This window comes from Zophobas morio, unplaced genomic scaffold (assembly GCF_036711695.1).
Source record: "Zophobas morio isolate AGI-343-1 ecotype UQ-CSIRO unplaced genomic scaffold, CSIRO_AGI_Zmor_V1 ptg000002l, whole genome shotgun sequence".
Lineage (NCBI taxonomy): Eukaryota > Metazoa > Arthropoda > Insecta > Coleoptera > Tenebrionidae > Zophobas > Zophobas morio.
The window spans coordinates 350,690-377,015 of NW_026972107.1; the positions used below are offsets into that span (position 1 = coordinate 350,690).

General features: G+C 31.6%; 4 protein-coding genes across 4 annotated transcripts; 2 read left to right on the forward strand and 2 right to left on the reverse strand.

Annotated features, from left to right (window-relative positions):
• Positions 1-899: 899 nt before the first annotated feature.
• Positions 900-2,419, reverse strand: LOC135132729 (uncharacterized). The gene has a single exon (XM_064060924.1). It carries the CDS (start codon positions 2,417-2,419, stop codon positions 959-961), a length of 1,461 nt encoding a protein of 486 aa, XP_063916994.1. The 3' UTR covers positions 900-958.
• LOC135133484 (protein Flattop homolog) lies at positions 2,134-18,642 on the reverse strand. The gene is made up of 4 exons (XM_064061945.1): positions 18,499-18,642; positions 10,518-10,725; positions 2,552-2,760; positions 2,134-2,502 (listed from the first exon to the last, which is right to left on the reverse strand). Exons 1-4 carry the CDS (start codon positions 18,523-18,525, stop codon positions 2,452-2,454), a joined length of 495 nt encoding a protein of 164 aa, XP_063918015.1. The 5' UTR covers positions 18,526-18,642; the 3' UTR covers positions 2,134-2,451.
• On the forward strand, positions 17,624-18,329 carry LOC135133398 (larval cuticle protein A2B-like). Its single transcript, XM_064061819.1, has 2 exons — positions 17,624-17,778; positions 17,827-18,329. The coding sequence occupies exons 1-2, from the start codon at positions 17,767-17,769 to the stop codon at positions 18,307-18,309; spliced, it is 495 nt and encodes a 164-aa protein (XP_063917889.1). The 5' UTR covers positions 17,624-17,766; the 3' UTR covers positions 18,310-18,329.
• A 161-nt stretch (positions 18,643-18,803) lies between the features above and the next one.
• On the forward strand, positions 18,804-26,028 carry LOC135132737 (helix-loop-helix protein 2). Its single transcript, XM_064060934.1, has 3 exons — positions 18,804-18,970; positions 25,477-25,605; positions 25,714-26,028. Exons 1-3 carry the CDS (start codon positions 18,804-18,806, stop codon positions 25,958-25,960), a joined length of 543 nt encoding a protein of 180 aa, XP_063917004.1. The 3' UTR covers positions 25,961-26,028.
• Positions 26,029-26,326: the final 298 nt, after the last annotated feature.

Below are 26,326 nucleotides of genomic sequence, written 5' to 3' on the forward strand. Positions count from 1 at the left end.
CACTAAAAACTGGAATATAAAAATATCGAAAAATTGAAGATTAAAAAATTTCAAAACTGGAACATCGAAAAACTGAGATGGGGGAAAATTAAAAAATCGAGAAATCAAAAAGTCGAGAAACAATCGAAAATATGAAAATCGAAAAACTGAGAAGTCGAGACACCGAAACAAGGAACAATTGAGCAATCGAGAGTAGTCGAAAAGTCGAAAAATCAAAAAATCGAAAAATCGATTGATAGAAAATTTAGAAAAACCAAACGTTGGAATATTAAACAATCGGAAACTTTTTAAATCGAGAAATGTAATAATCGAAAAATTCATAAATCCCAAAACCCAAGAATTGATCAATCGATAAATTAAAAAATTGGTGGCAAGTTGTACATTTTGACTGAAAAGTTATCATGCCTACAATAATTTCAAAACGTGTTCAAAGTTTCAAGTTCAAGTTTTGCAATTCTTGACTTAATCAATAAAATAAATTGATTCAGTTATTAATTTTTTTGAGACACCCTGTATAAGCAAATCTAAAAAATATTAATGTAGTGATAAATCACAAGCATCATATCTGTATAATAAAAATCGGGACGGCAGACAGACGGAAACGGAAGACCTATTTCTTGATCCTGTAGGCGTCATGAAACGTCAAGAAAACGTAAAAGTAGGGAGTTTAGCCGATAAAAAAGTTTTAAATAGTTTCACTTAGACGGAACCCAAATATCGGACTTCTTAAATATATTATTTGTAATTTTTTTTCACAATAAAAAATAGAGATCGTAAGATAGCAATAAAAATTTTAGATCAGTGGCGTACCTACCAACAAACCGAACCTACACCTCGTTTATTTGAATAAGTTGACGTTTGTGCGTAGACTCGTGAAAGCATGACCTGTATAATTTCCGCGGAAACGTCACCTTACGCGAATAAACGCGGTATGTCTACGTAACCCTTTCGTTCTCTTTCATTTAAAAACTGTGGCCAGCAACGGACGTTTTCTCGTGTGAATCGGTTTGTACGAGTGCTGATAAACCGTAGCTAGCCGCCAGTGTTCCGGATAGTCCTGTCTTTTATCCTTCTGCAAAGAAAAAGGTGGCGCTAAACTACATATAGCATAATTCTTAGGACTATAAGGATCTTTTTGTTTAGGTACATGAAAGTTGTATCTAGCATTTCTATAACGGCTAGTACTACTTACACATTTCTGAGGGACACCAGCTTTAAAAGCCATTTTGTATTCATCTTTCTTATTCTTTCTCTCTTTAAGCGAAACATTTTTCATCTCGCAGGCCATGCACATCCTCGAATTTTTAATCCTTTTGTCGCCGCAATCGCTCAAATTCGGCGTACTCTGATGAATTCCATTCTTGACCTCGCAATGGGAGCAACTTTTAGCGTCCTGGTCCTCCACGTTGTTGTTCAAATTGTAGGCACTTTTGGCGCGCTTTTTGCTCAAGGACTCGTCTGACTGCACGCTGTTGTGCGACGTCCTACGTTTGGGGTCCTGAGGGTGCGACGTTTTGGGTCTGTCGAGAACAAAGTCTTTATCGGAAGGGTTCCTGGTTGGACCTTTCTCAAAAACAGCTCCTGAATCCACGGTCCCCACTGACGATTTTCTAAAGTCGTCATCGTCGTCGTCTTTGGGGGTGTGAACCAAAGAGAACACCGCGGGCGCTAGAGACCCGTTGGACCCGTCGATATGGGGGGTCCGCTTGGGTTCGTCGTTGGGGTTCTCGGGGGTGAGGTCCCAACAAATCGCCAGTTCAATGGGCGAGACTTTGCGCCGTCTGAGGAACCGCCACTTTCGGTCAAAACTGGTCACGCTACTCGGTCTACCGTCATTCTTCACTTCGTGCTTATCGCCATGACCACACGTTTTGGGTCTGTATACTTTCAATTTGGTGCATCTGGTGGGACCGTACCCTGGGTACCCTTTCCACCCGACACCCGTGGCGAAGTTCTGGTTCTCTAAAGATAAACCTGGGTCGTGCTGCGACCTTTGCATCTGCAGCTTGCGGTACTTGGTATGGGTGATGGTATCTGGTAGAGGGTCGTGCTCTAGGTTTTCTCTGTGCAGGCGTTTGGCCAGTTGGAAGTTTTTAATGGCTTCGATGATGGGTGTGGACGTTTTGTTTTTACGAGGGTGGTGTTTCACGCCGTTTGAGTACGTTGCTTCCGCCATTGCTTTGTGGTTCCGGTACTCTTCCTCCAGGTCATTTTTGGTTATGGTTTTCTCGATTTCGGGGAGGGGTTTCGAAAAATCGTCCCTGTATTTGGGGTAGCCTTTAGTTTTGGGTTTTTGGCAGCCGTAGCGACTTTGGGCTAAGTCATCGTGGCTGGGGAGCCTGTGACGGGGCTCGGTAAGGTCACCGGGAACATAGGGGTACGTATTTTCCTTATTTATCTCCCTCTGAACGCAAGACATGAAAGAAAGTCGTACAAGTTAGAGAGTGTTTATTAGGTGGTTACAGGGGAGAGTGGAAAATCGTGAATGGGGCAAAGGGGTGCCTAGAACAGAAATTAATAAAATCGGGGTAAATGGATGAGGGGTGAGTACCTCTTCTATCTCAGGAGCGGCTTCCGCTTTTTCGCTTGGTGCTTTTTCGACCTGTGGTGGTGCTTGGTCTGGAGGAGGTGCCACCTCCTCTTTAGTTTGTTCAGGCTCCTCTTTAATCTCTTCCAATTTGGCCGACTTTTCTTGTTCCTCTTTCAATCGGCGTTTCTCTTCACACGAAATTTTTTTGGGAAGACCACTCAATTCGTCCGCTGCAAAATTGACCATTGACTTTAATCAAGTACAGCTTGTCAAATTCAGCTCTTTCGAAAAATTAAAAGATTTGATTTACCCCCTAAGAGAGTGGATGGGTGGGTGGGGCTAGTACCTGCTTTGATAAGACTGATTTTGGCTAATCAGATACCTTCTAAGAAAAGAGAGGGTGGGTGGGCGGGGCTAGTACCTCTAATAAACTTAATTAAATTATTATCAAAAAAAGACTAGAGGCTCCAAGCTACTTTCAAATTCTTTCCAAACAGAAATACCTAAAAGTTCGAGATTGTTTTAAATTTTCAAAAAAAAAATTTTAAATCGAAGAAAAATTGAAGAATAGAAAATGAAAAATCTCAAAAGTGGGATATCGAAAACTGAGATAGGGAAAATTGAAACATCGAGAAATCTAAAAATCGAAAAATGATAAAACTGAAAAATTGAAAACTTTAAAAATCAAAAAATTGAAACATCGAAAAACCGAAAAATCAAAATACGAAAAATCGAGAAATCTAAAATAGAAATATCAAAAACCGAAAAATCAAAAAACGAGAAATCGAAGAAATTAACATTACAAAAAATTGAAAAATCATAACAATTGAAAAATCTCAAAATCCGATTTCCAAAAATTGATCAATCGATAAATTGAAAAAGAAAAACCGAGATATCAAAAAATTGCAAATTCGATGAAGAATTGCAAATATGAAAATGGAAAAATTGAGAAATCGCGAAATTGAAAAGCACAGACGCTGAAACATCGAAAAATTGAGCAATGAAGAAATGGGAAAATCAAAATATCCAAAAATCGAAAAATCTAATAGTCAAAAGGTCGAAAAATCGAACAGCCGAAAAATGGAGCAATTGAGGAATGGGAAGAAAAGTCGAGAAGTTGGAAAATTCGGAAATGGAAAAGTTGAAAAAATACAAAATCGAAAAATCAATCGATGGAAAAATCGAAAATTTAGAAACACCAAAAAGTGGAATATTAAAAAATCGAAAAATTGTAAAATCGAAGAAAAATTGAAGAATAGAAAATGAAAAATCTCAAAACTGGGACATCGAAAACTGAGACAGGGAAAATTAAAAAATCGAGAAATCTAAAAATCGAAACATCGAAATCTGGATAATTCAAAAAATCGAAAAATGATAAAACTGAAAAATTGAATAATTTAAAAACCAAAAAATTGAAACATCAAAAACCGAAAAATCAAAAAGACGCGAAATCGAAGAAATTAACAAGGAAAAAATTGAAAAATCATAATAATTGAAAAATCCCAAAATTCGATTTCCAAAAATTGATCAATCGAAAAATTGCAAAATCGAGAAATCGAAGAGTCGAGGAAAAATCGAAATCTGGATAATTCAAAAAATCGAAAAATGATAAAACCGAAAAATTGAAAAATTTAAAAACCAAAAAATTGAAACTTCGAAAAACCGAAAAATCAAAATACGAAAAATCGAAGAAATTAACATTACAAAAAATTGAAAAATCATAACAATTGAAAAATCTCAAAATCCGATTTCCAAAAATTGATCAATCGATAAATTGAAAAAGAAAAACCGAGATATCAAAAAATTGCAAATTCGATGAAGAATTGCAAATATGAAAATGGAAAAATTGAGAAATCGCGAAATTGAAAAGCCGAGACCCTGAAACATCGAAAAATTGAGCAATGAAGAAATGAGTAAATCAAAATATCCAAAAATCGAAAAATCTAATAGTAAAATCGAGGAATGGAAAGAAAAGTCGAAAAATTGGAAAAGACAGAAATGGAAAAGTTGAAAAAACACAAAATCGAAAATCAATTGATGGAAAAATCGAAAATTTAGAAACACCAAAAACTGGAATATTAAAAAATCGAAAAATTGTAAAATCGAAGAAAAATTGAAGAATAGGAAATGAAAAATCTCAAAACTGGGACATCGAAAACTGAGACAGGGAAAATTAAAAATCGAGAAATCTAAAAATCGAAACATCGAAATCTGGATAATTCAAAAAATCGAAAAATGATAAAACTGAAAAATTGAATAATTTAAAAACCAAAAAATTGAAACATCAAAAACCGAAAAATCAAAAAGACGCGAAATCGAAGAAATTAACAAGGAAAAAATTGAAAAATCATAATAATTGAAAAATCCCAAAATTCGATTTCCAAAAATTGATCAATCGAAAAATTGAAAAATCCCAAAATTAAAAAAGAAAAACCGAGATATCGAAAAATTGCAAAATCGAGAAATCGAAGAGTCGAGGAAAAATCGAAATCTGGATAATTCAAAAAATCGAAAAATGATAAAACCGAAAAATTGAAAAATTTAAAAACCAAAAAATTGAAACTTCGAAAAACCGAAAAATCAAAATACGAAAAATCGAAGAAATTAACATTACAAAAAATTGAAAAATCATAACAATTTAAAAATCTCAAAATCCGATTTCCAAAAATTGATCAATCGATAAATTGAAAAAGAAAAACCGAGATATCAAAAAATTGCAAATTCGATGAAGAATTGCAAATATGAAAATGGAAAAATTGAGAAATCGCGAAATTGAAAAGCCCAGACGCTGAAACATCGAAAAATTGAGCAATGAAGAAATGGGAAAATCAAAATATCCAAAAATCGAAAAATCTAATAGTCAAAAGGTCGAAAAATCGAAAAGCCGAAAAATGGAGCAATTGAGGAATGAGAAGAAAAGTCGAGAAGTTGGAAAAGTCGGAAATGGAAAAGTTGAAAAATCAATTAATCAAAATATCCAAAAATTGAAAAATCTAATAGTCAAAAGATCGAAAAGTCGAAAAATCGAAAAGCCGAAAAATTGGGCAATCGAGTAAAGGGGAGGTCAAAAATCGAGAAGTCGGAAAAGTCAGAAATGGAAAAGTTGAAAAATCACAAAATCGAAAAATCGAAAATTTAGAAACACCAAAAACTGGAATATTAAAAAAATCGAAAAATTTTAAAATCGAAGAGAAATTGAAGAATAGAAAATGAAAAACCTCAAAACTGGGACATCGAAAACTGACATAGGGAAAATTGAAACATCGAGAAATCTAAAAATCGAAACATTCAACTCTGGATAATTTCAAAAATCGAAAAATGTAAAAACTGAAAAATTAAAAATTTAAAAACCAAAAAATTGAACCATCGAAAAACCGAAAAATCAAAATACGAGAAATTGAGAAATCTAAAATTGAAACATCGAAAAACCGAAAAATCAAAAAACGAGAAACGAAGAAATTAACATAACAACGAAAAATTGAAAAATCATAATAATTGAAAAATCAAAAAATTCGATTTCCAAAAATTGATCAATCGATAAATTGAAAAAGAAAAACCGAGATATCAAAAAATTGCAAATTCGATGAAGAATTGAAAATATGAAAATGGAAAAATTGAGAAATCGCGAAATTGAAAAGCCGAGACGCTGAAACATCGAAAAATTGAGCAATGAAGAAATGGGAAAATCAAAATATCCAAAAATCGAAAAATCTAATAGTCAAAAGGTCGAAAAATCGAAAAGCCGAGAAATGGAGCAATTGAGGAATGAGAAGAAAAGTCGAGAAGTTGGAAAAGTCGGAAATGGAAAAGTTGAAAAATCAATTGATGGAAAAATCGAAAATTTAGAAACACCAAAAACTGGAATATTAAAAAGTCGAAAAATTTTAAAATCGAAGAAAAATTGAATAGAAAATGAAAATCTCAAAACTAGCATATGGAAAACTGAGATAAGGAAAATTGAAAAATCGGGAAATCTAAAAATCGAAACATAGAACCGGGATAGTTCCAAAAATCGAAAAATGATAAAACTGAAAAATCAAAAAACTTAAAAATCGAAAAACCGAAAAATCAAAATACGAGAAATCGAAAAATCGAAAACTAAAGAAACCAAAAAATCAAAAAACGAAAAATTGAATAGTTTAAAAACCAAAAAATTGAAACATCAAAAACCGAAAAATCAAAAAGACGCGAAATCGAAGAAATTAACAAGGAAAAAATTGAAAAATCATAATAATTGAAAAATCACAAAATTCGATTTCCAAAAATTGATCAATCGAAAAATTGAAAAATCCCAAAATTAAAAAAGACAAACCGAGATATCGAAAAATTGCAAAATCGAGAAATCGAAGAGTCGAGGAAAAATCGAAAATATGAAAATGGAAAAAAAGCCGATAGGCTGAAACATCGGAAAATTGAGAAATCGAAACATCGAAATCTGGATAATTCAAAAAATCGAAAAATGATAAAACTGAAAACTTGAAAAATTTAAAAACCAAAAAATTAAAACATCGAAAAACCGAAAAATCAAAATACGAGAAATCTAAAATTGAAACATCAAAAACCGAAAAATCAAAAAACGAGAAATCGAAGAAATTAACAACGAAAAATTGAAAAATCATAATAATTGAAAAGTCCCAAAATTCGATTTCCAAAAATTGATAAATCGAAAAATTGAAAAATCCCAAAATTAAAAAACAAAAACCGAGATATCGAAAAATTGCAAAATCGAGCAATCGAAGAGTCGAGGAAAAATCGAAAATATGAAAATGGAAAAAAAGCCGATAAGCTGAATCATCGAAATCTGGATAATTCAAAAAATCGAAAATTGATAAAACTGAAAAATTTAAAAATTAAAAAAGAAAAACCGAGATATCGAAAAATTGCAAAATCGAGAAATCGAAGAGTCGAGGAAAAATCTAAAATATGAAAATGGAAAAAAAGCCGATAGGCTGAAACATCGGAAAATTGAGAAATCGAAACATCGAAATCTGGATAATTCAAAAAATCGAAGAATGATAAAACTGAAAACTTGAAAAATTTAAAAACCAAAAAATTGAAACATCGAAAAACCGAAAAATCAAAATACGAGAAATCGAGAAATCTAAAATTGAAACATCAAAAACCGAAAAATCAAAAAACGAGAAATCGAAAAAATTAACAACGAAAAATTGAAAAATCATAATATTTGAAAAATCCCAAAACTCGATTACCAATTTGATTGATCAATCGAAAAATTGAAAAATCCCAAAATTGAAAAAGAAAAACCGAGATATCGAAAAATTGCAAAATCGAGAAATCGAAGAGTCGAGAAAAAATCGAAAATATGAAAATGGAAAAAAAGCCGATAAGCTGAAACATCGGAAAATTGAGAAATCGAAACATCGAAATCTGGATAATAAAAAAAATCGAAAAATGATAAAACTAAAAAATTGAAAAATTTAAAAACCAAAAAATTGAAACATCGAAAAACCGAAAAATCAAAATACGAGAAATCTAAAATTGAAACATCAAAAACCGAAAAATCAAAAAACGAAAAATCGAAGAAATTAACAACGAGAAATTGAAAAATCATAATAATTGAAAAATCCCAAAATTCGATTTCCAAAAATTGATCAATCGAAAAATGGAAAAATCCCAAAATTAAAATAGAAAAACCGAGATATCGAAAAACTGCAAAATCGAGAAATCGAAGAGTCGAGGAAAAATCGAAAATATGAAAATGGAAAAAAAGCCGATAGGCTGAAACATTGGAAAATTGAGAAATCGAAACATCGAAATTTGGATAATTCAAAAAATCGAAAAATGATAAAACTGAAAAATTGAAAAATTTAAAAACCAAAAAACTGAAACATCGAAAAACCGAAAAATCAAAATACGAGAAATCGAGAAATCTAAAATTGAAACATCAAAAACCGAAAAATCAAAAAACGAGAAATCGAAGAAATTAACAACGAAAAATTGAAAAATCATAATAATTGAAAAATCCCAAAATTCGATTTCCAAAAATTGATCAATCGAAAAATTGAAAAATCCCAAAATTAAAAAAGAAAAACCGAGATATCGAAAAATTGCAAAATCGAGAAATCGAAGAGTCGAGGAAAAATCGAAAATATGAAAATGGAAAAAAAGGCGATTGGCTGAAACATCGGAAAATTGAGAAATCGAAACATCGAAATCTGGATAATTCAAAAAATCGAAAAATGATAAAACTGAAAAATTTCAAAAATTTAAAAACCAAAAAATTCAAACATTGAAAAACCGAAAAATCAAAATACGAGAAATCGAGAAATCTAAAATTGTAACATCAAAAACCGAAAAATCAAAAAACGAGAGACCGAAGAAATTAACAACGAAAAATTGAAAAATCATAAAATCGAAAAATCCCAAAATTCGATTTCCAAAAATTGATCAATCGAAAAATTGAAAAATACCAAAATTAAAAAAGAAAAACCGAGATATCGAAAAATTGCAAAATCGAGAAATCGAAGAGTCGAGGAAAAATCGAAAATTTGAAGATGGAAAAAAAGCCGATAGGCTGAAACATCGGAAAATTGAGAAATCGAAACATCGAAATCTGGATAAGTCAAAAAATCGAAAAATGATAAAACTGAAAAATTGAAAAATTTAAAAACCAAAAAATTAAAACATTGAAAAACCGAAAAATCAAAATACGAGAAATCGAGAAATCTAAAATTAAAGAAACCAAAAAACCGAAAAATCAAAAAACGAGAAATCGAAAAAATTGAAAAATCATAATAATTGAAAAATCCCAAAATTCGATTTCCAAAAATTGATCAATCGATAAATCGAAAAATTGGGAAAGAAAAACCCAGATATCGAAAAATTGTAAAATCGAGAAATCGAAGAATCGAGGAAAAATCGAAAATATGAAAATGGGAAAAAACCGATAGGCTGAAACATCGGAAAATTGAGCAACGGAGAAATGGGAAAATCAAAATATCAAAAATCGAAAAATCTAATAGTCACAAGGTCGAAAAGCCGAAAAATTGAGCAATCGAGGAATGGGAAGACCAAAATATCGAAAAATCGAAACATTTATTAATAGTCGAAAAATCGAGGAATCGAAAAATCAAAAAATCAAAAAATCGATTGATAAAATTTTTAAGTCGAGAAATAGAAGAATTGAAAAATTGTAAAACTAAAATATCGGAAAATAGAGAAATCCACAATTAGAATAATTGAGAAGTGAAAAATTGGAAAAATCGAGAAATTTGGGGCGAGTACCTAGTATGATAAGGCTGATTTTGGCAAATGACAAATCCTCTAAGAAAACAGAGGGCGGGCGGGTGGGGCTAGTACCTGCTAAGATAAGACTAATTTTGGCAAATGAGATATTCTCTAAGATAAAACTGCTAGTAGCTGCTAAAATAAGATCGATTTTGACAAATGACATACCCTCTTAGAGAAGAGAGAGTGATGGCTAATACCTGCTAAGGAAAGACTGATTTTGGCTAATGAGATACCTTGTAAGAAAAGAAAGGGTGGGTGGGCGGGGCTAGTATCTGCTAAGATAAGGCTGATTTTGGCAAATGACATACCCTCTAAGAAACGAGAGGGTGGGTGGGCGGGGCTAGTATTTGCTAAGATAAGACTGAATTTAGCAAATGACGTATCCTCTAATAAACTTAATTAAATTATTATAAGAAAAAAGACTAGAGGCTTCAAACTACTTTCAAATTCTTTCCAAACAATACCTAGAAGTTCGAGATTGTTTTAAATTTTCAAAAAAAAAACGGGGTTTCAAAATTAACGCAAAAACAGGTCAGGTCAGAATTTTCCAAAAACAGAACACGAAAATCTTCTAAATAATTTGCAAAAAAAATATCCGTGGGCTGCCAAAATAATACAGGATAGACGGGACAGACAGAAGACCTATTTCTTCGTACTGTAGGGATCATGAAACGTCGAGAAAACGCAAAAGTAGAGTCGGATCGTTTACGCTCGGGAAGTAGTAAGTTAGTAGTACCTGTTTTCCTGTCTATTTTCTTTGGCAAATGCCACGCCCCCTTGAAATTCCCCCATGGACTGGCCTTCGATTTGGGAACCCCCGGCAACAAGTGCCCCCTATCGTTGGAAATTATCTCGGTCCGTCCTGCCCTCCTCTTCGGCTTGTCATCGTAGACCTTCGGCACTTCCCAGTTGCGCAGCACCCTCGGCTTGTACGCTTGTTCGTACTAAAACGGGATATTATTAGAACCCAATTACCCCGGAATTGTCCCACACTATCGATCAAACACCGAAATCTGCACCATGTGGACCATCAATCAAACGACCACCAGCCTTAATTCCTCGTGATAAATATCGCGATTACGTAAGCAAACAAGAATCGCCCCACGGAGGATTACACGGTTTTTTGAGGGGCGCAGATAACACGTGTCGAATTCAATTGTGTAAGGGCGTCATTACGAGAATTAAGGGCTGGATGGCTTGTAATCGAGTTTTTTCGAGGAGTGTTCCCGATACGGCGGGTTTAATGACGGCACCTGTCCGTCCCGGGGGACGCGGGCTACAAATCATGCCGGGATAATCCCTTAAACGGCGGATGGTTTAACGAGGGGTGGTGGACGATTACAGGCACCCAACATCTGGGCGCAGGGATGGTGCTCACCTGTTGCCTCGCAATTAGGGGCCGGGATCGATGGAGGAATTGATTGATTTCTTGGGGGGTTGTTGTGCTGCTTCGTGCTTTGCGCCATTAATAATGGGAATTGAATTCATAACGCAAATTGCACGACAACATTAATAGAGATGGAATGCGAGTTATAGACACGATTGCGAGGCTTTGTGACAGGTGGGTAAAAATAGAGGCCGAGGCAAGGACGAAAATGGCGGCAAGGACGGCAATTACGGGACTACAAAGACGGATTTTTGGTGATTTAGGTGGAATTTGAAGCTATCTTGACTGTGTTTTTTTTTTAATTTCTCAAAAATGGTCAAAAATGACAAAACTGGTTTGTATTCGTTTAAAAAGTTGATTTTATTAAAAAAAAAAAATAGAAAAAAAATCGGTCGAAAGTTATTTTCACAGAACTTCCCTCGCCCCTGAAATCGCGTTATTTACACTCCCACAGATTTTTTAACTTCAATTTTTCATTTCTTTTTGGTTACTTTGGATTTTCGATTTACAATTGTTTTTAAGTTTAAATTTTTCACTTTTTCAGTTTTCCAACTTTTGAATTTTTGAATTTTTTTAATTTGAGTTTCTCGAATTTTCAATGTTTCCATTTTTTAATGTTTTGATTTTATAATTTTTTTTTCAATTTAGATTTTTCAATTTCTCGAATTTTAAATGTTTTTTTATTTTTAATTTGTTCAAATTTTCATTTTCTTTATTTTTTCAATTTTTCGGTTTTTCAATGTTCTGCGTTTATAATTCTTTTTTTTCCAATGTGAAATTGTTCAATTTTTGGATTTTTCTTATTTTCGATTTAGAATTTATCAATTTTCTACTTTCAGATTTTTTATTTTTTTTACGTTTTTCGGTTACATCAATTTTTTATTTGCAACTTTTCTAGTTTTCATATTAAATATAAAATAATAATAATTAATTTTAAAATTTTTACTTTTCAACAGTACAGTTTTACAATTTTCCAGTTTTCGACTTTTAGTTTTTCCATTTTTAATTTTTCGATTTTACAATTTTTGATTTTTTCAATTTTTCGACTGGATTTTTAGGTTTCTCGTTTTTAGTTTTTCTATTTCAAATTTTCGTTTCTTCAGTTCATCGATTTACGTTTTTTCAATATTCCACTTTTTCGAACCAAAGAAATGGAAAAATTGCAACACTAAATTGCAAAATCAAACGAAAAATTGAAAATCGAAAGTTTTAGCCTTTCGATTTTTCAGTTGGAATTGAAGAGGAATTGAAAATCTGAGATTGAAAATTTGAAAAATTGGATAAACGAAAAAACGAAAAATTCTCATATAAAATCGAGAAAATGAAAATTAAAAAAATTAAAAAAATGAAAAATAAAAATCAAGAACATGAAAAATTGAGGAAACGCAAAATTGAAAAATTAAAAGTCGAGTAACTGAAAAATCAAAGAAATGTAAAATAAAAATTTTGAAAAATCGAAAATTTGAGAAATTAAAAAAATTAAAAACCGAAAACTGATGATATCAAAAATTGTTAAATCGAAAAACTGGAACATTAAAAATCGAGCAAATAAAAAATTATTAATTAAGAACTTGCAAAATTGAAGAAACGAAAAATGGAAAAATCAAAAGATTAAAAACTGAGAAACTTCGGATAATTGAGAAATTAAAAAATTGCAAGATTTAAAAACTGAAGAATTGGAAAATCAGGGAATTGAAAATTTGGAAGCCGAGAAGCTGAAAAATTAAAAAATGAAAAAGTTGAAAAACGAAAAATTATGAAACTGAAACACTGAAGAATCGAAAATTTCAGAAAATAAAAAAATTAAAAAACGAAAAATTGTGACAAAAAAAATGTGAATTTTTGAATTTTTCGTTTCTTCAGTTTTTCATTTCTTCAAATTTTCGATTTGTAGTTTTGCGTTTCAGTTTCTTATTTTCTTTATTTTTTCAATGTGAAATTTTTCAACTTTTGGTCTTTTGATGTTTCCGGTTTTTTCGATTTTGAACTTTCAAATTTTTTGTTTATTTTTTTGATTTTTAATTAATTTTCAATTTTTCTAGATTTCCTTTAAAATATGAAATAATAATAACTGCTTTTAAAATTTTTCACTTTTTCAACAGTACAATCTTGGAATTTTTCAAATTTTCGAATTTTCAATGTTACAGTTTATCGACTTTACAATTTTGACGATTCTGTAATTTTTCGAATATGCAATTTTTGAGTTTTCCAATTTTTCGATTGAATTTTTAGGTTTCTCGTTTTTAGTTTTTCTGCTTCAAATTTTCGTTTCTTGAGTTTTTCGATTTGCATTTTTTCCATATTCCACTTTCGATGATGCAATTTTTAGTTTTTTCAGTTTCTCGATTTTTCAACATTTCGAACCAAAAAATGGAAAAATTGCCAAATTGTAAATTGAAAAATCAGAAACGAAAAAATAAAAAAGTAAAACGAAAACTTTGAAAACTTTAAAAATTAGAAATCCGGAACTTTACAAATTGAAAAAACGAAAAATTGTAAAGTCAAAAAATTAAAAATTGAGAAACTTAAAAATATTGAAAAATCGAAATATTGGAAATTAAAGAAATCGGAAAATCGGATAATCGAAAAATTCAAAAATTAAAAAATCTGGGGAATTGTGATACTAAACGAGAAAATGGAAATTAAAAGGCAAAACATACAAAGCAAGAACTTGAAGAATCCTGAATTTTTTAAATTGAAAAATTTGGAACCCGAGAAACTAAAATTTAAAAAATAAAAAGTTAAAAAAAGAAAAATTATAAAACCGAAACATTGAAAAATTGAAAATTTGAAAAAATAAAAAAAAAATGAAAAAACGAAAAATTATGATATGGAAAAAATTGAAAAATTGGAAAATCGAGGGATTGAAAAATCAAAGATTGAAAATTTGAAAAATTGAATAAACGAAAAATTGTGAAAATCGAGAAAATGGAAATCAAAAGCGGGAAAATGAAACATAAAAATCCAAGAACTTGAAACGAAAAATTGAAAAATGAAAAGTTGAGGAACTGAAAAATTGAAAAATTTGGAAAGCGAGAAATTGAAAAATTACAAAAACTAAAGTTGAAAAAAGAAAAACCGAGACATTGAAAAATCGACAATTCGAGAAAATATAACCATGAAAAAACGAAAAATTGCGATATAAAAAAATGAAAAATTGTAAAATCGAGGAAAAATGGAAGATTGAAAATTTGAAAAATTGAACAAACGAAGAATTATAAAGCGAAAAGAAACACTGAGAAAATAAACGCAAAATTATGATTTTAAATCGAGAAAATGGAAAAAAATCGGGAAAATGAAACATAAAAATCAAGAAGTTGAAAAATTGAGGAAACGAAAAATTGAAAAATTTGGAAGCCGAGAAAAGTGAAAGATTAAAACAAATGAAGTTGAAAAAAGAAAAATTATGAAACCGAGACGTGAAAAATTGAAAATTTGAGAACATAAAAAAATTAAAAAACAAAAAAATGTGATATTAAATAAATTGAAAAATTGAGTAAACGAAAAATTATAAAACCGAAAAAACATTGAGAAACTGAAGGAAATGAAAAACAAAAAATTGTGATATAATATCGAGAAAATGGAAATTAAAAACCGGGAAAATGAAACACACAAATCAAGATCTTGAAAAATTGTAATTCTGAAACATTGAAAAATTTGGAAGCCGAGAAACTGAAAAATTAAAAAATTAAAATTGAAAAAAGGAAAATTATGAAACCGAAAAATCGAAAATTGAAGACAATAAAAACTGAAAAAACGAAAAATTGTGATGACAAAAAAATTTGAAAAATTGAATAAACAAAAAATTATAAAACCCAAAGAAACACTGACAAAATAAAGAAAATGAAAAATTGTGATATAAAATCGAGATAATGGAAATTAATTTAAAAAGCGGAAAAATGAAACATAAAAATCAAGAAGTTGAAAAATTGAGAAATTGAAAAATCGAAAAAATGAAAAATTGTAATATTGAAAAATTGAAAAATTTGTAACCCGAGGAACTGAAATTTAAAAAAATCGAAAATTTGAGAAAATAAAATTAAAAAACCAAAAACTGTGGTCTTAACAAAATTGTGAATTTTTGAATTTTTGGTCTTTTCATGTTTTCGGTTTTCAATTTTTCGATTTTCAACTTTCAGATTTTTTATTTATTTATTTTTTCGATTTTTAAGTTTCTCCGTTTTTCAATTTTTCGTTTCTTCAAACTTTTATTTTCAATTTTTTTAGATTTTTCCGTTTTATAATTTTTTGTTTTTTCAATTTTAATTTTTCAATTTCTCGAATTTTAAATGCTTTTTTTTATTTTTAATTTGTTCAAATTTTCGGTTTTTCAATGTTCTGCGTTTATAATTCTTCTTTTTTTTTCCAATGTGAAATTGTTTAATTTTTGGATTTTTTATATTTTCGATTTAGAATTTATCAATTTTCTACTTTCAGGTTTTTTAATTTTTTTTTACGTTTTTCGATTACATTAATTTTTTATTTGCAACTTTTCTAGTTTTCATATTAAATATAAAATAATAATAATTACTTTTAAAATTTTTCAATTTTTCCACAGTACAGTTTTAGAATTTTCCAGTTTTCGACTTTTAGTTTTTCCATTTTTCATTTTTCGATTTTATAATTTTTGATTTTTCCAATTTTTCGATTGGATTTTTAAGTTTCTCCGTTTTTCAATTTTTCGTTTCTTCAAACTTTTATTTTCAATTTTTTTAGATTTCCTTTTAAATGCGAAATAATAATAATGACTTTCAAAGTTTTTCACTTTTTCAAAGTACAATCTTAGAATTTTTCAATTTTTCGATTTTTAGTTTTTCCATTTTTAATTTTTCAATTTCTCCATAAGTTTTTGATTTTACAATTTTTGAGTTTTCCAATTTTTCAACTGGATTTTAAGGCTTCTCTTTTTAGTTTTTCTGCTTCAAAAAATTGTAAAATTGGCAAATGAAAAATTATAAATGAAGAACTTGAAAAACTGAAAAAACGAAAAATTCAAAGAACTGAAGAAAGAAAACTTTGAAAAATCGAAAATTAAAAATTGAGAAAATTGTAAAGTGGAAAAATTGCTAGTTTAAAAAACTGCAAATCGAAATATTGAAGAAACGAAAAATTGAACCGTTTGGAAATCGAAAAATTGAAAAAACGACAACTGATTAAGATAACATTAAAACGTTTGCAAGATTTCAGAGCATTCGGTTTCAAAGTTAAAATGCAAAATAATAATAATATACACACAAAATTTGACAACAACCGGTCGCGTAGATTCGGAGATTAGGTGTCTAATAAAAATTGATACAGACGACAGACAGACAGACAGATAGACGGAAACGGGAAACCACTTTTTTAGACGGAAACGGGAAACCACTTTTTTCGTACTCTAGAGGTCAGGAAACGTCGAAAATACATGAAATTAGCAAATTGCCCGATGGATTCGATTACGATACTTCCTTAGGTTATACTCAGAGAGTAATATATTTCAAATTTTATAATTAAAGAACCAATAAATAAGGATATCAATAATTTGAAAAAATGGGAGCACTGCCCATGATATGATGTCAAATTTGAGATTTTGACAGAAATAAATTAAAAGATTTTAGTTTTAATGGCCATATGTTTTTGTATTCCATAAACGGAAGCAAAAATCCACTCACACACAACACAAGTACTCTGAGTTTCGAAAAATACAAAATTAAAAAATTAAATAAATAAACAAGCTAGTTATTAAAAAACCCCTCTATTGTTACCAAAACCACACCAAGCCAAATTTTCGCTTGCGCCCCTCTGGCCGATACTAACCCTTCCTCGTCGCAGCCACACACGCACAAACACAACGGGCCTTTGTACCGTCCATTAACAGTCAAAAAGTTGATTGATTACAACCTCACGATGACACATCGTGGTTTATAAAGCATTGTCTTCGCCATCAACTCTTGTACAAGACCTACGTCGCACTGACGACTCGTTTTGAACATCGATTGTTATGAGGTTCGCTTCCTCTTCCTGCTACACGATTCGAACTAGATAATAATTTAGGGAGAGCAAGTTATTATTTTTTCGCGTGCCATGACGATTGTTTCGAGTTGCATAATCCGCCCGGATTTAATATCGATGCACGGCAAAATCGCGATGAAAGTAAAATTTGGCCGAAAATTCAAGGTGCCGCGATAAATTAGAAAATTTGGACACCTTGTCCGTTTCACAACGCGCGTTTTGGCTATAATAGCAAGGATGACAGATTTATTATTTTTAAAATTCAAGTGCGAAATGAGCAGATTGTCAGGTTCAGGAACTCCGTGTCGCAAACACGCGACTTTAGCGTGCGAAATACCATCAATTAAGATTGTCGGGGCAATTAATTAAGTGGTCCGGTTGCGAGATAACCCATCGCAAGACCGTGGCGCAACCACGACCCATCCAAACTTGACATTTCACACACCACATCAATTTTTCCGATCATGACAAACGCATAAACCGATTGCATAAAAATTCATGGTTATATAATTCGGTGGTCAGATGATGGGTGTGTCGATCCAGATCATTCGTTCCACTTCGGCATGGTATATAAAAGCGGCGCGAATGCTCGGTAAGCACATCGACGATGGCACTCAAGGTAAAAACCAAAATGGTCAAAAATTCGATTTTCACCCCCGTTTTTCAGTTTGTTTCCCTCGCTGCGCTCGTGGCCGCCGCCAACGCCGGCATCGCCCCTGTGGGCTACGCCGGCGCCCCCTTCGCCGGCGGTTACGCCGCCCCCATCGCTAGGGCCTACGCCGCACCGGTCGCCGCCAAAGCCTACGCTCCCGCTCCAGTGGCGTACGCCGCCGCCCCCGTCGCCAAGGTCGAGGAATACGACCCCAACCCCCAGTACGCCTACGGGTACGACGTCCAGGACGCCATCACCGGCGACTCCAAGAGCCAGACGGAGCACCGCTCTGGCGACGTCGTCCAGGGCAGCTACTCCGTGATCGACCCAGATGGTACTAAGCGTACCGTGGAGTACACCGCCGACCCGGTTCACGGGTTCAACGCCGTGGTTCACAGGGAGCCTTTGGCCGCCAAAGTGGCGGCACCTGTTGCCTACGCCGCCCCCGTAGCCAAGGTGGCGGCTCCGGTCGCGTACGCCGGACACGCTTACCACTAGTTGTTATTTATTTGTAAGTCGCACGCCAATAAAGTATTTTTTTACGAAAAAAACTAGATTTTTGTCTATATATTTTGGTATCACTAACACTTGTACACCCTGGAGGAGTGCGTCTCGCCGCCCCCGACGCCGCCACGTACTGATAAACCGCGTGCAAAAACGGCCCGGAAAAAATCGTTTCGATCTCACCTGATTGGCACTGAAATGCAGAGACATGAGAGGATCTCAGTGACGTCACGCGATCACAATCAATAACCACCACATTATTTAAATATTACTATCAAGCATTTTTCTGGGTTTGACATCTCCCGATCGATTGCCAAAATTCCCATCATTGATATCAACAACTCGGAATTTACCTTGGAAACGTACAATTATTTCCACGACAACCGACATTCTTGTCCGGCAGGGATGGATTTTCCGGAGATTTTCGTCGCTTGTTTTAGAAAAGCGGAAAACTCCACCCCCGTCGAGTTATTAACGCGATTTTAACAATGCCGATATTGATTAGGGGCGGCGCGAGAGGGATGCCGGACGGGGATTGGTCCAGGGGTGGGCCCGGATGCTGGGCCGATGCCGGATTCATCCCTTTGATTGCGAGCCAGTTGATAAGAATCTCGCGAGACAAGTGCGTGTTACAGGGTGGTGTGCAAAGATCCAGGTAAGAATGGGGTAGTTTTAACACCTTTATACCAAAAATTTTGATCTTAAATTGTAAAATGAAAAAAATCTTAATTATTATCAAACAAAAAATAACGCTGGAAATTATATTTAAAATTGCGTTTGAAAGCTCGCTTCTCTCGAAAAAAATTACCCTTCACTTTTAAAAAATGCGCCCATTTATCACGGAGGAGTTGGGTCACGGTCGGCCCAAGCTTGCGAAACACCCAAAAAGTTCAAAGCCGCCTCCATAAATCAAAAATTACTTGCGGCGCTTGACAATGACATTTCCCGTAACTGTGCCATCAGCATATGGCGAGTCCTTGATTTCGGACCCATCATCACTCCTGCCAACACCATTTCGAAAATTAACTCTCCCCCAGATCTTGTAACAATTTCTCGCAACGTTGTTCCCAGCGAGCGTGTGATTGTAATCGAATTAGAATGTTGTTTATATGATTGATAATCGCATAATTCGGGGGCGATAAGTAAGGCCACGTGCGTGGTTTGGTCCCTTGGCGATTCTATTGCCCCCTGGGGACCGACGCTCCGTGAAATGGGAGGAATTTCGGATTGGGTTAGCGAGGAATGACAAGTTTTATGAAAATATTGCGACGATTGATCTAGTATTTATGGAATTGGTGCGGATTTGGGGTTGGGGCGTGTTGAAAATGCAGGGGTTGATACCTTGAAAGTCTGAAATTAGGCAAACTTGAATTTTCGAGGGTTTCAAAGTAGTAATTATTCAGTGGCAGTGTTAAGAATGCAACAAAATTTCTATTAAAATTTGGTGAAATAGTTTGGTGCTAAATTGGAATCAGTGGCGATTGATTAATACTAATAACTTAGGGAAAACGATCTCCATTGCATTGTAATCTAAATAAGAAAAAATTGAAGCAGGAACTGAGGCTGAGGGGCAAAACCTATTTAGGATATCGAAAACCTCTAAATCTAACAAAGATGTTTCAAGATATCCAATGAATAGAAAGTATATTGCAATTAGTGTAAAACATTCAATGCAATTATTATTCAGTTTTTCCGGATTTTTCTTGGTCCGGAATCATCAGTATGTCATGTTTTTGGATTCAATTGGTCGAAAATTTTTGTGGATTTTTAGGCAGCTTCTAGACAAGTTCAGTTTTTCCATTTGAAAATTTCGATTTTTCCTCGAGAACCTTGGAAATTTAGCCAATGAGATTTTTTGTTGATTTTGATCTTTTGAAGTTTTTTACGACTTCAGTTCTAGGAAAATTCGTATAATTTGTCCAAAAGCGCCAAAATGAAATTTAACAATTTTTGAGATACCTACTCATTTTGAAAATTTGAGTTTGAATGTGAATATTTCAAAAACTAGTTGTCATATCGAGTTGGGATTATTTTCTGTAATGGAGGCATTGTTTCTGCGTAAACACGATTTTTTTCATAATTTTTGGCAACCCAGTTTTTTTGGAACCGCGTTAAATACATCCTTATCAAAAATGCCATCGTAAATCGAAAAATTGAAAAATCGGGTTACAGAAACTTGTAGAATTGAAAAATTGTGAAATCAAGTACTGAAAAACTGAAAATTTGGTAAAAATGGGAATGTTGAGAAATTGAAAAAAATCAAAACTAAAACTTCTAAAACCGAACTTGAACATCAAAACTGAAAAATCGAAAAATTAAAAAATCCAATATTCTAAAAGGGAACATCAAAAATTGAAAAACGGAAAAATTGTAAAATTCAGACATCGAAAAATTAAAATTTGAGAAATTACAAATGAAAATATTGAGAAATCAGAGAATTGTAAAATCAGATAATTGAGAAATTGAAAAATAATTAACTGAAAGTTCGAAAAATTAGAAAGTTAACAATTGTTCAATTTTCAGATTTTTCAAATTTTCGGTTTTTAATTTTTAGATTTTTTGTTCTTCAACTTTTGATTTGCACTTCTTTTAGTTTTCATTTCAAATACGAAATAACAATAATAATAAAAAAAAACACTTTTTCAATATTACAATTTTAGAATTTTTCGATTTTCAATTCTCCCATTTTTAATTATCTCAGTTTTTAGTTTTGCACTTTTTCGCTTTCGGGTTTTTCTTACAAATTTTTCGATTCATTAATTTTTCGATTTTTAAGATTCTCGTTTTTAGTTTTTCGTTTTTCCAGTTCTTTGGCTTTCCATTTTTTCGGTTTTCCAATTTTTAATTTTTTCAGCTTTTCGATTTTTCTATTTTTTCCGATATCTTAGTTTTTCGTTTTTTAAATTTTTCCACATTTCTAACAAAAAAAATTGAAAAATTGAATAAGTGAAAAATTAATACTTGAGAAACTAAAAAATCGAATATTCTAAAGAGAAAATCGAAAAACTAAAAAAAAAAGGAAATTGAAAATTGGAAAAATCGTAAAATTGAGAAAAATTCAAATCTGAGAAATTAAAAATGGAATATTGAGAAAACAGAAAATTGCAAAATTGTAAAATTGAAAAATCAAGAAACTGAAAAATCGGTAACTGAAAGATAGAAAAATGCGAAAATTAAAAATTGAGACATTAAAAATGGGAATATTTAAACACTGAAAATTTTGAAAAAACGGATAGTTGTAAAATCGTAAAATCGGAAAATTGAAAAAATGAAAAATGAAAAATTCTAAAACCGAAAACTTGAAAATCAAAACTGAAAAAGTCTTAAATAACCCAAAAATTGACAAGTTGAAAGTAAAAAAATCGAAGAATCTAAAAATCGAGTAGTCGAAAAATTAATAGTCGAGAAATTAAAAAATCGAATAATCTAAACTGGAAAATCGAAAAATTGAGAAATCGAGAAACTGAAACATGGAAAAATAGTAAAATTGAGAAATCGAAAAATTAAAATTTGAGAAATTAAAAGTGGAAAAATTAAAAAATCAGAAAACTGAAAAATCGGAAAACTGAAAAATCTGATATAATTGAGAAATCGGAAAATTACAGACTTGTAAAATCGAAAAATTGAGAAAATACGAAATCAAGCGTGTATTGAAAAATAGAAAATTTGGATAACTGAAAAATCAATAACTGAAACATCGAAAAATTTGAAAAAACCGAAAGTGTCATTGGAAATGAAAAATTCAAAAAATGGAAAATTTGAAAAATCTTGATATCAAAAGAAGTCAAAAAATTGAAGAAACAAAAAATTGACAAATCGGTAAATTAAAAAAACGAATATTCCAAAGTGGAAAAAAATGAGAAATTGACAAATTAAATATTGGAAAACTGAAAAATTGGGTAAACCGTGAAACTGAGAAGTCGAAAAAAATCGTAAAATTAAAAATTAACAAATCCAAAAATTGAGAAACCAAAAATGGGAATATTGAGAAATCAAAAAATTGAAAAATCGTAAAATCGGAAAATCGAGAAATTGCGAAATCAAGTAAGTATGTATTGAAAAACTGAAAATTTGGGCAATTGAAAAATCAATAATTGGCACATCGAAAAATTAGAAAATTAATATTTGAGGTAATAAAAATGGGAATATTGAGAAACTGAAAATTTTGAAAAAAAGAATAGTTGTAAAATCGTAAAATTAGAAACAGAAAAATTGAAAAAATGAAAAATTAAATACTCTAAAACCGAAAATTTGAAAATCAAAAATCGAATATTCCAAAGTGGAAAATCGAAAAATTCATAAATCAAGAAATTGAAAAATCGTGAACTTGAAAAATCAAGTATTGGCAAACTGAAAATTTGGGTAAAGTGTAAAATTGAGAAATCGAAAAATCGGAAAATTAGAAATTGAGATAGAAAAAAATAAAAATCGGCAAATCCAAAAATCGAAAAATTAAGCCCACACATGAGCAATCAAAAAAGTGAAAAATCGTAAAATCGGAAAATCGAGAAATTGCGAAATTGTATTGAAAAACCGAAAATTTGGGCAATTGGAAAATCAATAATTGAAACATCGAAAAATTATAAAATTAAAAATTGCGGTAATTAAAATGGAAATATTGAGAAATTGCAAAATTTGGAAAAACGGATAGCTGTAAAATCGTAAAATTGGAAATCGAAAAATTGAAAAAATCAAAAATTAAAAATTCTAAAACCGAAAACTTGAAAATCAAAACTGAAAAGGCTAAAAGTTGAAAAATCAAAAAATTAGTAGTCGAGAAACCAAAAATTGAAAAATCAAGTATTGGGAAACTGAAAAATTGAGAAATCTAAAAATCGAAAAATTAAAAATTGAGAAACCAAAAATGGAAATACTGCGAAATCAATGAATTGAAAAATCGTAAAATTTGAAAATCATGAAAATCGAGAAATTGAAAAATCAGGTAAGTTATTGAGACATCGGAAAATTACAGACTTGTAAAATCGAAAAACTGGAAAATCGTGAAATTGCGAAACCAAGTATGAAAAATTGAAAATTTGGGCAATTGAAAATGAATAATTTGAACATCGAAAAATTAGAAATATTAAAAGTGCGAATATTGAAAAAATTAAAAATCTGAAAAAATGGATAGTTGTAAAATCGTAAAATTGTAAATGGAGAAATTGAAAAAATGAAAAATGAAAAATTCTAAAACGGAAAACTTAGAAATCAAAACTGAAAAGTTTAAAAATTGAAGAATCCAAAAATTGACAAAGGATAAATAAATAATAAAATAAATTTAGTAATAGTTGAAAATTTAATAGTCGAAAAATTAAAAAATCTCAAGTGAAAAATCGAAAAATAAATTGAAGAATCGAGAAATTGAAAAATTAAAAATTGACAAATCAAAAAATCGAAGAATTAAAAATAGAGAAATTAAAAATCGAAATATTGGGAAATCAAAAAAATTAAAAATCGTGAAGTTGAAAAATCAAGAAACTGAAAAATCGAAAGAACTACAGACTTTTAGAATCGCGCTGACCTGACCTGACTTTCTTATCAAAAATCTTTGAAAATTTGAAAAACTGAACATTTGTGCAATTGAAAAATTAATAACTGAAGCATCGAAAAATTAAAAAAATAAAAATTGAGCCAATAAAACTGGGAATATTGAAAAATTGAAGAATTTGAAAAAACGAATAAGTAGTTGTTAAAAACTCTAGAACCGACAACTTGAAAATCAAAACAGAAATGTCCAAAAAAAATCAAAAATCGAAAAATTAAAAAATCGAAAAACCAAATAGTTGAAAAATTAATCGAAAGAAACTGGAAAATCGAAAAATTGGTAAATCAACAATTTGAAAAATCAAGTATTGGAAAACTGAAAATTTGGGTAAACTGTAAAATTGAAAAATCGAAAAAATGGAAAATTTACAAAAAAAAAAAATCGAAAACATAAAAATTGGGAAACTAAAATGAAATATTAAGAAATCAAAAAATTGAAAAGCCGTAAAATTGAAAAATCAAGAAAATCAAAAACCGTGAAATTCAAAAATCAGGTAGGTTATTGAGAAATCGAAAAATTACAAACTTGTAAAATCGGAAAATCGAAAATTTGGGCAGTTGAAAAATCAATAGTCGAAACATCTAAAAATTCGAAAATTATAAATCAAAGTATTAAGAATGGGATATTGAGAAATTCAAAAAATTGAAAAAACCGATAGTTATAAAGTCGTAAAATTGAAAATGGAAAAATTGAAATGAAAAATTAAAACTTCTAAAACCGAAATCTTAAAAATCAAAACGAAAGTCTGAAAATTGAAGAATTCAAAAATTGACAGAACGAAAAATTAAAAATTGACAAATCCAAAAATTGAAAATCAAAAACGTAGATAATTGGGAAATCGAAAAATTACTGACCGAAGATTGTTCTGGAATTTTCAATGATTGCCCTCAATTTTGGTCCAGGACGAACAACATACTGTGTTTTTGGGTTCAGTTCGTCAAAATCTATTTCCCAGAATAATTTTTCGTCGATTTCTGGACAACTTCGTGAAAATTCAATTTTTCAATACTTTGAGAATTCTGATTTTTCTCTATCATCTTCAAAATTTAGCAAAGGAGATTTTTCTTGTTGCTTTGAATTTCTTGAAGTTTTTTACTGCTTTGGTCTTAGAAAAATTCTATCATTTTTCCAAAATGAAATGTAGCATTTTTTGAGATATTTGAAAATTTCACTTTGAACCCGAATATTTCGAAAACCAGTTGTCGTATCGAGTTTTTTTGTTGATTTCGATTCCCTGAAGTTTTTAGCGGCGTCAGTTTTACCAAAATTCCTAGCATTTTACCAATATCGCCAAAATTATGTCAATTTTTGAGTTATTTAAAAAATTTGACTTTGAAACCGAATATTTTGAAATCCAGTTGTCGTATCAACATGGGATTATTTTCACTGATAGATGCATCATTCCTGCGTAAACGTGATTTTTTAAGTAATTTTTGACTTCTCAGTTTTTCCGGAATAGTGCTAAATACCCTCTTAACTAAAACGCTTAACAAATTTATTTTTGTTTATATTTTCAAGCAAACGTAATTTTACTTACCTTTTATTGATTTGGACCACCCACACTAACTCAAAACAAAAAACTACAACTTCATTTCACTCCCTTATTTTTCCCCCAGAAAAATTAAGGATATTCAAGTCTGGTGTTGCTCCTCCTCATCTGAAGATGCCATGACGAGCAACGCCGAGAGCCGGGAGGTTCTTCAAATAATCACCTCCTGCAACAACGTGGCTCCAGCTCGCAAACGGTACCGTAAATGTCACATTGCCCTTTTACATCACCATAAAGAACGTTGTTTATCGCCTCCCCGATCCATTTCCATATGAAAATGCACGCCCGTATTGATTGATTACAGGGAGAAAAGCAGCGATATGGGGGCTCTGAGTCGCGAGGAGCGGCGCAGGAGGCGCCGGGCCACCCAGAAATACAGAACGGCACACGCCACCAGGGAACGAATCCGAGTGGAGGCCTTCAACGTGGCCTTCGCGGAACTGCGAAAACTGCTGCCGACGCTGCCCCCGGACAAGAAACTATCCAAAATCGAGATCCTGCGACTGGCGATTTGTTACATTGCTTATTTGAACCACGTCCTGGACGCGTGAAGTTGTGTTAAAACTGTACCAAAAATAAGTTGCCAAAGTTTTTTATTTATTATGTGGCTATGTATTGAAGTATATGTTGTGTTGTTGTAAAGGCGTTTTATTGAATCAACCCCATTTATTGATTTATTACTAATACATGCTGATGTTTATTTGGATCAGAACTATAACGTAGGTGGTAATCGTACCAAAAATGCTCACCAGTGTCCCTTTATTTATTTCGAAAAAACCGGCCGCTGTAAAGAGTGGAATTTTAGCCTGCGTTATCATCGCCAATTTTAGCAACTCTTCTCTTTCGTCGGACTTTATCGGGACTTCCCCTTGGGACGAATAGCACAACTTGACTGTATTTTTCGCTTCATTGATAAC